Source organism: Aristolochia californica, unplaced genomic scaffold, assembly GCF_029961685.1.
Source record: "Aristolochia californica isolate CCGP_79_NKW_82.1479 unplaced genomic scaffold, dmAriCali1.0.hap1 SCAF_2, whole genome shotgun sequence".
Taxonomy (NCBI): Eukaryota; Viridiplantae; Streptophyta; class Magnoliopsida; order Piperales; family Aristolochiaceae; genus Aristolochia; species Aristolochia californica.
The window spans coordinates 50,305,801-50,321,939 of NW_027181881.1; the positions used below are offsets into that span (position 1 = coordinate 50,305,801).

General features: G+C 37.7%; 3 protein-coding genes and 1 non-coding gene across 4 annotated transcripts; 2 read left to right on the forward strand and 2 right to left on the reverse strand.

Annotated features, from left to right (window-relative positions):
• Positions 1–1,680: 1,680 nt before the first annotated feature.
• LOC137955339 (probable serine/threonine-protein kinase PBL3) lies at positions 1,681–3,697 on the reverse strand. The gene is made up of 6 exons (XM_068802240.1): positions 3,545–3,697; positions 3,006–3,337; positions 2,797–2,932; positions 2,502–2,638; positions 2,285–2,408; positions 1,681–2,122 (listed from the first exon to the last, which is right to left on the reverse strand). Exons 1-6 carry the CDS (start codon positions 3,591–3,593, stop codon positions 1,758–1,760), a joined length of 1,143 nt encoding a protein of 380 aa, XP_068658341.1. The 5' UTR covers positions 3,594–3,697; the 3' UTR covers positions 1,681–1,757.
• Positions 3,698–5,679: 1,982 nt separating this feature from the next.
• TRNAM-CAU (transfer RNA methionine (anticodon CAU)) lies at positions 5,680–5,751 on the reverse strand. Its single transcript has one exon. It is a non-coding gene; the product is annotated as a tRNA-Met (tRNA).
• Positions 5,752–6,505: 754 nt separating this feature from the next.
• On the forward strand, positions 6,506–10,662 carry LOC137955335 (CO(2)-response secreted protease-like). Its single transcript, XM_068802235.1, has 11 exons — positions 6,506–6,735; positions 7,084–7,175; positions 7,289–7,386; positions 7,597–7,755; positions 8,002–8,113; positions 8,216–8,753; positions 8,915–9,015; positions 9,114–9,356; positions 9,435–9,549; positions 9,670–9,883; positions 10,013–10,662. Exons 1-11 carry the CDS (start codon positions 6,625–6,627, stop codon positions 10,561–10,563), a joined length of 2,334 nt encoding a protein of 777 aa, XP_068658336.1. The 5' UTR covers positions 6,506–6,624; the 3' UTR covers positions 10,564–10,662.
• A 74-nt stretch (positions 10,663–10,736) lies between these two features.
• Positions 10,737–15,150, forward strand: LOC137955343 (uncharacterized). The gene is made up of 4 exons (XM_068802247.1): positions 10,737–10,985; positions 14,399–14,487; positions 14,795–14,972; positions 15,063–15,150. The coding sequence occupies exons 1-4, from the start codon at positions 10,818–10,820 to the stop codon at positions 15,126–15,128; spliced, it is 501 nt and encodes a 166-aa protein (XP_068658348.1). The 5' UTR covers positions 10,737–10,817; the 3' UTR covers positions 15,129–15,150.
• The last annotated feature ends 989 nt before the right edge of the window (positions 15,151–16,139 follow it).

Here is a 16,139-nt window from a genome sequence, read left to right on the forward strand (position 1 = left end):
GTGTTGTCTATTTATAGAGAGAACAATCCCACATGGTTAGAGCAAGACCCTTTTCACTTGGGTTAGACATTTTGGTATAGATTTAGTTCTAGCTTTAACAAAGTGGCAAGTACTTGAACTTGAATTTATACCTAAAAAAGTGTTTACTTGCAGGAGTCATAAAGAGGCTTACACTGTAAAAGAAATAATCAGGTAAAATGGTCATCGATTAGATTGAAAGCGAACTAAACACCGACAAGACCTGTCTTATCCCAACAAAGGACAGATGACAGCCTTTAATTCATGAAAGCAACTTAAGAGTACAGAAAAACTTGCGCACCTGAAGATCTTGAATAGTTTAGCTTCAGATAACAAACAAAACCCCACATTAAAATCTGTCAACGTTTGCATCCTTCTATCCATGCCGGCGATAACTTGGACATTAAACCAGTTTTGGAAAAGATTGAACTCATCCATGGTGGAATCAGGATCTGTTCGCATCAGATAAAAGAAGAAAAACCCTGGAAGTACGTCAGAGCATATTCACAATAAAACCAAAATTTAATCCCGCATGAGCTGAAGCCGACACAGGAAATGAAGCACTTCCAGTTGTAGATGCGCAACCCTTACAGGACTGTAATCTGCTGGTTTTTCCAACTGGATCCACATTGCATTAAATCTTAGAATTGATGCATGACCAAGACTATTCCAAAAGATTGAATTCATCCATCTTCTCAAAGAAGATTTCCAATTTCCAATTTGCTGTTTGTTAGAATTGGCTGTCTGTCTTTAATATTCACGTTACGCCTTCTCTAAAAGATCGATTTTTTAGAGCAACTGGTTCTAATAATGTTCTCAATTTTATGTTGAAAGATTCTGCTATATCCAATCAATTGAACTCCAACTGAATCACAATTTAGGTCAGCAACAACACAAGAGGTTCTATTGGTTTTAACGTCTACTCTCCAATTGTTCAAAGATTGGCAAAGTTTAACATGAGGACCAGCTTGGAGCATCATCTTAATTGGTAACAATCTTTCCTTGTGTCCACCGAAAGAACATTTATAAACTACATCTGCAGACATTCTCACAAACAAACTTCAGGTAAGATATATCATCTGATAATTCAGTAGGGTTATCTTGTTTGGATCTTTCTCAAAAATTTCTTTGTTCTGCTTTATGCAGGAGAAAGTTGAAGAAATGACTTGCAATATAGTAAAAAATGAAGTGGTGGGTTTAATAGGAAATGCTCTGAATGTTCGCTTTTATATATATATATATTGAACCCCTTACCAAGCAAGATTTGAATACAAGACCTCACACTAGAAACCCCATTTTCACCATCCTTTTTAAAAGGGAATGCTTTGCTCTATCTGAGCGTTACGAGAACCAGAAACACCATCATGCATTTGCCACAGACTCTACTGTTTCTGCTTCTTATCAGCATCTGAACCAATCCACTTACAATTTATAATAGATGCAGTCCAGTTTTTCTTTTTTTTCTGTTTTTTGCTCACTCTCTGTTTTGTATTTCTTCTCATTTTTCTCTTCTTGTGTGGGTCCTTTTCCTGTTCCATACCTAAATCAACAGCAGAAATAAGTGCAAAGAAAAATCTGATTAATAAAGAAACAATAGAACTCCATTAGTAGAATTCATAAAATATCAAAATCTTGTTTAAAGAATCGTAAATTATTGCAAAAGGATACAAGATGAATGATGTGTTCAAATACAAGAAGGCAAGGTATGTTAAAATGGCAATTACAAGTTCATCCTGAATTTATGGTGCACTTGTCCCATGATTTTGATTAGAATGCCTAGATAATGGAGTTCCAGGTGTGTGTTTTGATATCTGAAGTTGTTCCAAAGCGGTTAGCACATCCCTCATTAATGGCCTGTGCTTGGGATCAGTATGGAGACACTGGAGAGCCAAGGCACCTGTTGTTTGGGCTCCTTTCTTGGCATATTGGCCTTCTAATCTTGTATCCATTACTCTCAAAATTTTCCTATGATCACTAAGAAAAGGTCTTGCCCAATCAATTAGGGGCACTTGAGCTCTCTCATCTTCCAATGCTCGTTTTCCTGACATCAGTTCTAACAGAACTACTCCAAAACTGTATACATCACTCTTTACAGTCAAATGACCTGGCAGAGGGTGGAAAAAACAATTAGATGTATAGCAGTACCAGAAACTTTGCCAAATTTTACATTATGAAGGAAAATAACCAAAGAACAAATTGGGGTTGGTTGAACTAGTGAACCTTTTGAAATGTGTAAGTTATTTCCAGATTAAATATATAACATTACCTGTAGCTACATATTCTGGGGCAGCATATCCTTGAGTCCCCACTATTCTGGTTGAAACATGAGTGTTATCCCCAGTTGGGCCATATCTTGCCAGGCCAAAATCTGATAGCTTGGCATTAAAATCCTGTTTTACTAAGAAATATCAATGCTGGATGACATGTAAATGAAATAGATGCATTAATTTGTTAGATAGGTTTCATATGATTTTATGGCATACCGAATCAAGGAGGACATTAGAGGCCTTCAAATCTCTGTATATTATATTTTGCTCTAAATTATGCAAGAATGTCAGGCCTCTTGCAACACCAATGGCAATATTAATCCTTGTGACCCACGAGAGAGGCTGAACACTTCCTAGAGACAAAAAAAAAATGTCAGTCCATGTAAAAGAGTTTGGAAATTGATAATTTCTTCAAATTTGAGAGGTGCTAGAAGTTGATAAATTCTAAGAAGGACAGATAAAAGGGTACAACCCTTCTGATTCTGCAAGGCAAGACAAGACATTTACTTACTTCTGAACAAGTGATTCTCCAAGCTACCCCGTGGCATGTATTCATAAACTAGAAGCCTGTTCTTAGACTCTATGCAGTACCCAATGAGCTTCACAAGATTTTCATGGCGGAGCTGGCCTAAGTAGTTGACTTCTGCCTGCCAGCACCCATGGAAGTCAGGTGAAGAGCTTCAGTAAGAAGACAAACGTTAAGGTCCTAGTGAAACTTACAAGCCATTCCTGGTGACCCTGGAAGCTGTCCTGCTTTAGTTTTTTTATTGCCACAACAATTCCAGTGCCAGGCTTAGTAGGAGCCAGAGAAACCTCTTCCAACCATCCTTTGAAAACATATCCAAACCCTCCTTCCCCGAGAAGGGAATCAGGTTTGAAATTTCTTGTGGCAATCTTTAGATCATTGAAGGTGAATGCTTTCAAAGATGATCCACCGATCTTATCAGTGGGGGCAGAATATGGAGCTCTGTCCACGGAGGATGAACCTTCAGTTCCACTCCACGAAGATGTTTTCTGGCTACATTTAGACGTCGAACTCTGCTTCGAAGCCTCTGTGGCACAAATTGAGAGTTAAGGTCTGTTGAGCAATATGAATGTTTAGGTAAAGATCATCAATTGAGAGATAAAGAAAAAGGTTCTAAAAGATCCCATATTAAGTTATAAGATGCTATAGACAGTGTCAGGCATTTGCCAAAGAAAGTGCATAGTAGTAAAAGGAGCACAAGATTAATTCCAGAAATCGAATGCAGAAATCTAACCAGAAGAAGGAAGAGCAGACTGAGCAGATTTGTAGCAGCAGTTTCCCATGGGACCGAACCACCCTTGGCGCCCCGTTTACGGAGGGAAGCTACCAAATCTGTAAACCAGATATCCAAATAAGGCCTTCTGGGGAGGAAGCTGAGAAGATCATCATATATTGGTCAAGGTCTTAATAGCCGTCAAAGCGGAGAACCATACAAAAGGAGAAAAATCAAACATCCAACTTTTCATTTATTGACTGGATCAATGGGTCCAGATGCATTAATTGGGTTCTCAAAATCAATACCTAACAATTCACATTGAGGTGGGAATGTCAGTTCAGTGGCTTCTTTATCTCTTCTCCTCCAGACTCCAGTCCCGGAAACTTCCGAGATAAAACCCATTTTTCTTGCAGAAAAGCGTCGGAAAAGAGAGAGTTAATTACTATACTGCTCTGCACTGTAATGGTAGAAAAGTCTGCAAGTTGACATCAAACAAAAGCTGTGTCGTTTCTAGACGGAAATGAATCGGCAGGAAAGGACTTGGCCGGCGGATCTTCGATGTGAGTGGCTGCGGCTACTGGATTGAAACCAACTGCCACAAGGTCCGGTCCTCGTTTACTATTTGCACGATTGATGTTGCGGCCGGCATGTAACTGTTAATTTGGTTTTAATTTGACCTGACCATCTTCTATGTTGACTTTTATAAACCTTTGTTAAAATGAGGAATCTATTTTCTTCGTTCATCCGCGAGACATTGTTAAGGCGGAGCCCGGAATATGCATTTTCTGCCATTAACTCATTTTTTAATTAATATTAACAAAAAAAATAATTTTTAAATTTAATATAAAAATACTTTATTTTTATTGTCCACCTCAGATGACATGTGTATAATAAAAAAGTGACATATCACATTTGACCGCTTCTATCAAAAGTAACATATCACCTTTGACCGCTTCTGATGTTGGCACATCATCAACCGAATGCATTAATGCAATGTCACATCCCACGTCATTATTCAACTCTCCACATTGATATATTTTTTTCTCCTATTCTATTTTCTTTGTAATTAAAAAATACTTTAATTTTTGGTTTTAAAAAGCTTACACATTTCATTATTTTCATTTTAATCAAATAAAAATAATTTATTAATTATTTAAACATTAATTTTCTAATGTAATTAATATCATATTTTATAGATTTAATATAATACTTTGTAAAAATTTTAATTAATTTTTAAAAATATTATTTGTTGGTGCATATTTAAATATTAAAATTTAATATTAATTAATTAAAATTTCATATTCTAATCTATTTAACATATTTCATTATTGATTTAAATTTAAAATATGTGAAAAAATTAGTTTTTAAAAAACATATTTATCAGTACTACCTTCTATTTATTTAAAAATCATTACTTTATATTTAATTGCTAAAACAATATTTTAATTTGATTAAACCCCTTTCATTATTGATAAAAGAATTTTTCTAATTAAAAATATTTTACTGTTTAAAAATCTTATTTATCAATACACTTTCATTTTCTTTTCTTTTATTGTAATAAAATATCAAATAAGTATATTTAAAAAATAATTTTCTAATATAATTAACACATTTCCTTATCGACTAAAGATATTTTCTAATTAAAAAATACATTATAAAATTTATTTTAGTTTTCAAAAATCTTATTTATCATTACACGTTTTATAACCTTCTATATATAATAAAAAATAAAAAAAAATTAATTAATAAAAATCATAATTTTATATTTATTACTTTAAATAGAAGGTAGTAAAACGTGTACCGATGAATAAGATTTTTGAAAACTAAAACGGTTTTTTTATAATATATATTTTAAATTAGAAAATATATTAAGTCTATAATGAAAGATGTTAATTACATTAAAAATAATTTTTAAATAATTAATATATAAATTATATATTTTATTAGAACAAATAGAAGGTAATAAAATGGGTATCAACAAACAACATTTTTACCACTAAAATAATTTTCAATTAAAAATGTCTTAAATCGATAATGTAAGATAATATGATTTTTTAATTAATTAATATACAAAATTTATATTTTTTATTATAAAAAAGAAGGTAATAAAATACGAACCAAAACAGAAGCTCATGGTTTCGGAAGCTTTTCTCTATCAGAGCCAGGTTTCGATCCTGGGACCTGTGGGTTATGGGCCCACCACGCTTCCGCTGCGCCACTCTGATGTGTTGTGAAGCTGGGTAGGATTTTATTTTGGTCTCCCCAAATTCGTTTTGCTCCTGGATGTCTTCGTTTTCACGTCTCATGCACTGTGGAACCATCCAAATCCGCACCAACTCTGCAATCATCTCCTTCCTTATATTCTTCCCTTCTTTAACCGAAGTACTACGAAGGCAAATTGGGCAACTAAGCTGGAAGGCTATAGGGTGGCACTGGCTGGGGATCCTTTATCTCTTTCCTCCACTCTCCTTTCTTTTTGTATTTTCATCTTTAGTGCATATCTTAGCGTACTCCTTCGAAGCTTCCCTGCCTGCAAAAAGATAGGATTACTTGCATGACAAGCATATGTGGAATCTGTTGTCTATGAGAATTGAGATTGCTGAATAGGACTAGTTTAATGCTGTTTGGTGGATTGGAATGGAAGTTCCTTCATGTCCTCTTGATAATAGCCATTTTTCTATTTGCGACAAGCCTTCAATTATGAGGACCTTTCTGACCTGGGAGCATTAAATCATACACCCAGTACCTCTTTAAAATAAAATACTTTGCACAGAAGAGAGGTTATACCTAGTGTCCTCGAGAAGCAGTTTTCATTTTGTTTTACCTCGTTTATGAAAGGCCTTGCTGTAAAAAAGGAAAGTAACTGAATAAATGAAAAGAATTTTGTAACAGGGCAGTTCGCTAACTGGTACTAATTATAATAAGGAAGCAAAAACTTTCGATAGATCATATCTTGCTTGAAACATCTTCGACGAATCAAGAGCACTTTTTGCTCCCACTGAATCGAGTTCTCTTTTTCTGAAAACCTCACTACAAATGGAACCTTGCAGGAGCGGTTGTTGCATTATCTGTGTTCTTTGTGAGCTCCCACTTCAGTCATGGGGGCACTAGTCTTATCTTCTTCTTCCAGGGCTTATCTCCTTCCTCGGATTCTCGTTTTCACAGTCTTTTATCTCTGTCTTCATGGAAGAGCAGACCAGACAACTCAGGTAGATGTGCTGATAATGGTTTTCTTGATCAAATTCAAAGTCATCTTATTCAGTTTTTCCATCAAATACTACTGAATTATGGTTTTCTTTATCTGCAAAGATCGTCTCTATTCTGCTCTTTTCGTTTTTATTTTACTAACGGAAGGTTCGTTCAGTTTGGTTCGTTTTCTTCTATTGGATTAGCCTGTAGCCAATTCCTAAACACGACACTTTATTTCTGTAGAATAGCGTGAAATTACGAGACCTGATGGGAAAATTCGATTGTTTGTATCATCTTCGTATACCAAAAGCAGAGCAAACAGTCAATTCGTAACCCTGCTTTTTTGTTTTTTTATTGATTATTTGCAGACTTATGTTGTCTACCTGGGAAGTGCTACCGACAGTAATGGCGAAGACTTGGATTCGGCTCATCTGCAAATGCTATCTTCCATACTACCCAGGTTTTCTTCTTCCTTCAAAAAGAACCCCCTTCCACCCACTTTTTTCGTGTTCTTAAATTTTCATCACCTACTGAGAACTTTCTTCGAGTATCTTTCTTCTATTACTGTCACAGTGAAGAGAGGGAAAGATTATCGCTAATCCACAGCTACAATCATGCTTTCATCGGATTCTCCGCCATGCTTACGGAGGAAGAAGCCAACGCACTCTCAGGTAATAATGCTTTTAACAAATTGTCTCCCAAATAATCATTTTCCACAGCAACTCCATATCCCAACCAAAATATCAGGAGTTTTAGACGATTCAGAAAGAGCTGATCATGATTTTAAGGACTATCATGCCTTGGAGCAGACTAGTAGAAAGCTAATCTCCCCTTTAGTCGTCTTGTTATAATTGATCAGTTTATAACTTTCTGTTGAGCAGAAAAGGATGGAGTAGTGTCGGTATTCCGGGACCCAGTTCTTCAACTACATACAACGCGCTCTTGGAATTTTCTGGAGCCAAAATCAGAACGCTCCCTTCAAGGACAAGGAGTTTCTCGACAGGTTTCCAGTGATGTCATAATTGGAATTATTGACACAGGTACCGTCTCCGCTCAGTCACAGACTGTTTTTCTTTCTCTGTTCTTGAAAAACAGAAGCGAGTGGCGTTGAAATGATTTTGAGTTGAATTCCGATATCAATGAAGATTTAGGAGTAACTGTCTGCCACACTGCATTGAAGTACAATCGATGTTTAAGATATTCGTTTATGATATCGACTTTTAGGCAATGACAAGTCAAAAAATGGGGTCCATGACATAATTTCATCCACCATTTTGTCGAATCAGGGATTTGGCCGGAATCGCCGAGTTTCGATGACACAGGGATCGGGGAGATACCTTCGAGATGGAAAGGGGTTTGCATGGAAGCACCTGATTTTAAAAAATCTGCCTGTAATAGGTAAATCAGTAGATGCAAAATGCTTTTTTTTTTCATCGTTTTCTGTATTCCCAGATAACGGGACTGAGATTGGATCAATGCCTGCAATACCCACAATTGCAGAAAGCTGATAGGAGCAAGATCTTACAACATCCGCGATGACTCCCTCCAGCCTAATGCGAAGCAGTCCAAACCCATCGGCTCGCCTAGAGACGAGGTCGGCCATGGGACTCACACGGCCTCCACTGCCGCCGGAGCTGTGGTCCACAACGCCAGCTACTACGGGCTCGCAGCAGGCACGGCAAGGGGCGGCTCTCCTTCGAGTAGAATTGCAATGTACAAAGCCTGCTCACTGGGAGGCTGCTCAGGGTCCACCATATTGAAGGCAATAGATGATGCTATTAAAGACGGCGTTGATATCATCTCAATCTCCATTGGGATTAGCTCAATTTTTCAGTCTGATTTCATCAGTGATCCCATTGCCATCGGAGCATTCCACGCTAGCCAGAAGGGTGTGCTCGTGGTTTGTTCTGGTGGGAACGATGGGCCTGATCCCCTGACCGTCGTAAATGCAGCTCCATGGATTTTTACTGTTGCTGCTTCCAATATTGATAGAGATTTCCAGTCGAGTATTGCTCTGGGCAATGGACTTGTATTCCGGGTAAGACAACAAAGTAACTATCTGACATCAACGAGATCTTAGAGACGTCTGTACTTTGCAGAGAAAAGTAAAAAAAAAAAATAGACGGATTGGTCGGAGTACCCAAACTTCCGAGGCCTAATGGACGTTTTTGCTTCTCTCTCTGTCTGTCTCTCTCTCAGGGAACGGCCATAAACTTCGCGAATCTCACTCGATCAAAGACATATCCTCTTGGATTTGGAGGGGACGTTGCAGCTAAGTCTGTTCCTCTGAACGAGGCAAGGTTGGTCCTAGTGCGAAATCATAAACTGGTTAGTTTGACGTAAGAGTGAGAAATTTGGAATCTAATTCTAGTATTTGATCATTTTGATTGAAATACAGCAACTGCTACCCGGGATCATTAGATCTTAAGAAAACAGCCGGAAGAGTAGTCGTCTGCATCAACAACGATCCGACAGTGTCGAGGCGGACGAAGAAATTAGTTGCAGAAACCTCAGGAGCCAAAGGGATGATTTTGATCGACGATGTAGAGAAAGGGGTTGCCTTTGATTCTGGCTCTTTCCCATTCTCTGAAGTTGGAGATACCTTTGGAGGCGAGATACTCAAGTACATAGCTTCCAACAAGTAAGCCTACTCAATCCCAATCTTTTACCAAAATTTTGAAATTTACGCTGTAATATGCTCACGGATGAGTGCTAACAGGAACCCAACCGCTACGATTCTCCCAACCGTGGCTGTGGAGAAATTTAAGCCTGCTCCTGTTGTCGCCTATTTCTCATCCCGAGGTCCCGGAGCTCTCACTGAAACCATTCTCAAGGTTTCGGTCTTCTTCTGTGTCCTTCTCTGGACATGTATACATACGCATGCAGATATGAAGCTTGCATGTCTTAGGGAATTACATCCATCTTAACTTGAGATGTTTTGTTTTCTGACGCAGCCGGATGTGATGGCCCCTGGGATTAACATACTAGCAGCAACTGTTCCGGGGGCGGATGCAGGGGAGATTCCTGTGGGGAAGAAACCTTCACATTTCGGGATCCGATCTGGAACTTCCATGGCTTGCCCGCATGTCGCTGGAGCTGCCGCATTCATCAAATCGCAACGACCAAACTGGACTTCTTCCATGATCAAGTCTGCCTTGATGACAACAGGTAATTCATCTTCAAATCCAACAGCTCCATCAGCTTACCCAATTTCCCAGGTCTTTGACTGCATAAGTATGGTTCAAAAAATTTCACGCATTCTAATTGATCTTCTCATCTGTGCATTTCCTCGAGCAGCTACCGTGACGGATAACATGAGAAAGCAACTAACAAACAGCTCGGCTGCGTACGCAAATCCGCACGAAATGGGTGCTGGAGAGATCAGCCCGTACAAAGCCCTGAATCCAGGCCTAGTATACGAAACCACCACACAAGATTATCTCAATTTCCTCTGCTACTACGGCTACAAAGAGAAACTAGTACGCTCCATCTCAGGCGTCATCTACGGCTGCCCCAAGAAGTCCATGGAGGATCTCATCCCCACCATCAACTACCCATCAATCTCCATACCCAGGCTGGACTCCCGTCGTCCCGACATGACGATCCCCCGGACGTTGACCAACGTCGGCCCGAGTGGACGGACGTACGTAGTGAGCTTGAGTGACCCGTCGGGGTTGATCGCTAAAGTATCGCCGGAGAAGCTGGTCTTCTCGGAAAGCATGAAGAGACTGTCGTACAAGGTCACATTTGCCGGCAAGGGCGCGAAACGGGGATATAGTTTCGGGACCGTGACATGGTCCGATGGGGTCCATCAAGTTCGTACAGTATTTGTAGCTAACATTGTATAGTTTTCTTTTCTTTTCTTTTTTTAAAAAAATTAAAATATTATTCTATTTTATTTGAAATGTTTATTTTTCTTAGGCTAAAATAAGAGACTGATTAAGATAGCATGGTTGTCATCTTCTCATTCATAATATGTTTCATTTCTTGGAAACCAAAGCCTTTTGGACAAATCGAGGTATAGACACATAAGATAAATAAGAAGAAAAAACATCCTGTCATATCGTCCTCGGCGTTTCGGACATCTCTCTTCGGCTAACTAATGACGATTTCCTCCACAGCCGCGACCATATCTTGTGTCAATCTCGATCGTTCTGTAACTCTCAGTACTTCAAAGTCATCTCGGTCGAATTCGCTGCCATTCTTGCCCTTTCGAGGTCATTCTTCGGGAAATCGACAGGTTTCCTCCCAGCGCAGAGTCCTTCCTCGGGTGAGTTTTCTACTCTCTCGCTTTATTTTCTTTTGCTGAGGTCGGAGTCTTGAAATTAGTTGTCGGTTGTAACGAAGTTTCTGTTCTTTGGTCGTGTTCGTAGTCGCAATTGTCTTGGAGATGAGCGGGAAATTTCACTGAAACTCTGTAATTTAATTTGCTTTCGTTTTTATCATATAGATTCCAATCTGTTTGCTTAAGAAAACTTGAGTTGTGTTGTTCTGGTTAATCAATTATGAAAGCTCCTGCGTTCTTAGATTTTATTTTAAGTTCGCTAAATTATCTACTTTTTACGCCTGCAGTTGGTTTCTTAAAATAGTAAGTTATAATTGAAACAATGTCTAAATTATTTTTCGTAAACGTAAACATTCTGTTTGATTATTTGGATTTGACTTCCCTATTCAGTTTTTTTTTAAAAAAAAAAAACAAAATTGCATCCGTCCGCAACCTCGACGACTTCCCTATTGAGTTCTGACTGAATTTATGATTTTTGATGATAAAGAAAGATTTCAATGGGAAAAAAAAAGGAAATGGCTGGGAAACGTAGTATTTGTGGCCCAAGAAGGCAACGAGTATCTGTAAACCCAATAGATATAACTTAATGTGTTTTAACTGCCCAGTCCTGTTGAGTATGTGTTCTTTTCCACTTGCTAAGGAAACATGATTCATTCTCTTTTTTAAGCACAAGCTCCTTAAATTGTTTCTCATTCTTGTTAGAAGGTGAGCTTCCTTTACTTTGAATACTACTATGCTTAAATGTTGGTTTTAGCTTCTATTCACTTTATCAGTGGCAGCTAGCTGCCGGCTCCAACCCTTCAGGAAGCTTGATATCCAAATGATAGCAATTAAGTGACTCAATAGTGGTCTCCCTTACTCCTACTATTCTGTAGCATCTTTGAAGCCAAATATGATGATAAGCATGTTATAGATGACAGTACCTGAGACACTGTTCTTCAAATTATCTAATAAGAATTGCCTTGACAATTGTATAAAATGTGACCGCTGCCATTAGTCAGTGCTAAGCTGCAAAAGGCTGAATCATGTATGCTCTACATCAGTAACTTTGCATGTAATTGCACCTTAAAGCCAATGAGTATTATGGCTACCTAATATTGGAATAGACCATTTGGTAAGAAATCTGTTACTTAAGGTATGATAGTTGAGTTTTCATTTGAGACAGAGAAGCAAATACGAGATGGTCATATGCGCGGAAAATGAAGTACTGGATATAATGTAGGCTGAAGTGGTCGCCAACACAAGTAGTAGTTGTTGAAGACCTACTTCAAAGGAAATTAGCTAGCATATTTGTTTCATAGTAGAAATGATTCTAAGTGGAGGTGCAAATAATTCTCCAACCTTCCTGCTATCAGAACCATCCATTGAATTTTAGACGAAACTTTCATCCCCTGTTGGAAAAGCTTGGGCTTCAACTGCTATAGATGTCAGTATTCGAAGAAGATGAAAGGAGGCTCTTATAATTTTTGCCTCTTGGCCTCTGACAATACAGCCTGCATTTGAAAGACTTTATCCAGAGTCCCTGTTAGTGTTTAGCTTTTGGAAGCCTGTGGAGCTGAAGCTTGCGATGGCATACATACTTTGCAGGATGCTCCTGCATACAAACCCATCAGCAATGATCGAAATAACCGTCCTACAGATTTCTCTTTGCTTTGAAAGCCTCTTGTGTCCTCTGTTATCTGTTATGATTCTTAATTCACCTTTATGTGATCACCTCCTTTGGCTTCCAAATACTTGTGTAGATGCACTTAGCATGTGTGGAAGTCATGGTCCCTTTAATGAGAAAGAAAATTTACTCGAATGCCAGACAAAAATAAAGGTTTCTGGGTTTTGTGCAATCAAAATGACATGGTTCTTGGAGAAAGCCTAGGATCAAAGACATATTTGCCATTTTATTTACAGATCCATTCCAGAATTTTTTGTGGGAAACTGCCTGTGGAAAGAGATTTTGTCATTCAGGTGAAGTTGTGGAGTAATGTCTTAGATTGCTTCTTTTTTTAAACCATTAGCCTGGGAAGTATTCTCTGCTGGAAAATAGTTTTGAAATTAAGATAAACTTTTTTTTACATGGATAAGCTTCAGCATTATCACAAGATTAGCTCTGTTATGAGATGAAAACCAAAAAAAAGCCATAAATGTGTTTCTTTCTTGCTTGTAGGAGTTTTTTAGTTTGTAGCTGAGCCATATGTTTTCTTAAGAGCCAAAAAATTGAAGGAAGAAAAAGACTTGGCAGAATTTGATGGGCCAAGTATTGCTATTAAAAGGCTATAATCAGAATGGGTAAAATCTTAAAAACTAATTAAAACTGCTAAAAGGGTAATTGAACATAAAACTAAGACTCCCTTAAGCAAATGTATCTGTCGTTCTGCATAATAGGTGACTGTGTTGGTATAGGGAAGGGTTGAGTTTACAAACTACCCTTCTTGATATCTGGTAACAAGGTAATCAGGCAGTGGGTGGTTTTTATTTATATCTTTTCTACTTAATAATGGTAGACTAAGTATCAGATACCCTTACCAGAATCCACATATGGATAAGAACTCTTTTTTTATAGTCATTATAAAGAGACAGGATAAAACAGTACTCGTGGGGCATCGAGTGAAATGCCTGCTTTAGGTTCAAGTTTTTAGAAGCTAATGGAACTGCACCTGAGATTCAATTGAGGTCCACAAATGGGAAATTGGATGTTTTTGTCTATATCAGTCTGCTTGTGAAGATTAATCATGGAGCTGAGGGATCAAGTTTGGTAAATTTCACTGATTTGGTCAGGTGCCATGTTGGAGATCTATTTATCTTCAGCCCATTTCTTCTCTATAAGCCTGCTCAATGTTAAAATTCGAAAGACAGAATGTTTTGCCTTCATAGCCAAGAAAGTCTCATTGATCAAAGAGTCTTAATTGTATGTGGTGAACTTCTACTTCTTCACTAGCCATATTATTGGACCTCTTCTATTTTGTTCTCTATGGAATAGCTTCCTGAAGAGAAAGGCTAAAATTTTCATAAAAAAAGTACAAAAAGTATTCTCTCGGTTTTGTATTTTGAACAAAATTTGGATTTTTTTTTCTCACTGTGTCAATGGCATAGATAGTAGATACCCTTTATTTTATTTGAAAATATAAATGAAAATATATTTCTTTGCTAGCCATATAATAAGACCTTTTGTTTTATATGGAATAGCTTCCTGAAGAGCAAAATTAAAATTTTCATCAGAAAGAAAGTGCAAAAAGTATTCTCTTGGTTTTGTATTTTTGAACAAAAGCAGGAATTTTTTTTTCTCAGTGTAAATGACATAGATACCAGATATGCTTTATGTTATTTGAAAGTATAAATGAAAATAGCAGATATGTTCGATGTGTGTAGGTTAATTCATTTTTTAACATAATTCCTACTACTTGCAGGTTCAAGCCAAAAAGCAAACATTTTCTTCTTTTGATGAAATGTTGGCCAAATCAGATAAACCTGTTCTGGTTGATTTTTATGCTACTTGGTGAGCAATTATGTCATTTTGGAACAGATTGCTTAATTTAAGCTTGAACTTTGTTATTTGATGTGGGTTACAGCACAATAGCACATTTTTCCTTTTTATCTTTAATACTTTACTTTTATAATTTAATTAGTTCATAGATAATGTAAAATGCCTAGGAAGTCCATGGGCAATTGCATCAGAATTGGATGCATACATTCTTTGTTTTGTAAATCAGGACCAATGAATACGCATGAAGTTAGAAATTGGTTTTACTAATACACTGCCTTGCTGTTATATCCATTAGCAACCTTGTTTGTCCAATTTGCAGGTGTGGTCCTTGCCAATACATGGTTTCTGTTCTCAACCAAGTCGGTGCTGTATTAAAAGATAAGATTCAAGTGGTGAAAATTGACACAGAGAAGTACCCAAGCATTGCCAATCAATACCACATAGAGGCGTTGCCTACATTCATCATTTTCAGCGAGGGTAAACCCTGTGACCGATTTGTAAGTCTTAAATCACCCTAAACTGTATTTATATATGCTTCAACTTTAGCCGCTAGACAGTTTTTTTAATTTTTGATATCATATGTTCAGGAAGGAGCTTTACCTCCAGATCAGCTACTGCAACGGATCGAGAATTTTCTGAATGGCGCTCAATAGTTCAATTCTGGTTTTTCCTGCGTTTTCCTTCTGGTCAACTTTTTTTTATATAATTTTTTCGGTAGTCTTCGTTGTATTCAAATTTTTAGCTGTCAGAGAAAATATAGAATCTAATGACCATATTCGGAAATTACCCTTAATTAATTATACGCACCCCTTCGTTTCATTGGATCTCATATACATAATTACAGAATCCCAAAGCTCCTCGTTCCCTCGCATTTCTCAAATTACATCTCTCCCAAATGAGACGACCCTTTTAGCTTTGCTGCAGTAGCTAGCCGATGGACAGCGGTTGATCCATCGAATCTCTCCTCTCTCCCCTCCAAGCGTTTTGCCGGTGCGCGCCAACGGGACGATCCGTGGTGTCTGTACCTCAGAGCGATTGCTCGCAGCAGTGCCTGGAACGCTTTAAAAATCTTGACCGCTTCTTCTGCTCTCGGAATATCACGGCTTTTGAGAATTTCTTGCCCTCTAATGAAGCAAAAGTGTCGGTCACTGCAGTCTGTAGTTCTATAAAGAGACGTTGACTGGAAGGTATGCTATCTGTTTTTCATCTCTTCGAAGATATACGAGAGCTATTAGTCTCGTTTTAACGTTTCGAGTTCTATTAGTCTTAGTTTCAACTCCAAGTGAGTGTTCATTGATTTTCTATCGAAAGGTCGTTGAATGATGTCTGGGAATTTAGTCTTTAGTATCCTTTTGATTAAATTACGGCTTTTATTCGCAAGATTCCGTTTTTTTCTTTTTCTTTAAACATGTCTGTCTATCAACCTCATGCTTGGCAGGAATGCTTGACCTTGTACCGCGGGTTACGATGCTTTTGTTGCCGTTCAACTCATATGTGCATTCTCGTTAAGACCATTAAAGTTTAAAAAAGGTTCTGTTCAGAGGGCTCTTGTTTTGTTGAGATATGTTACTATTCTTTTCTATGTTTGTGAACTGCTAAAAGAGGTACTTGATCACTAATTTGGTCATTTTATTACAAGAATCAAGTTGCCTTTGACGTTTATA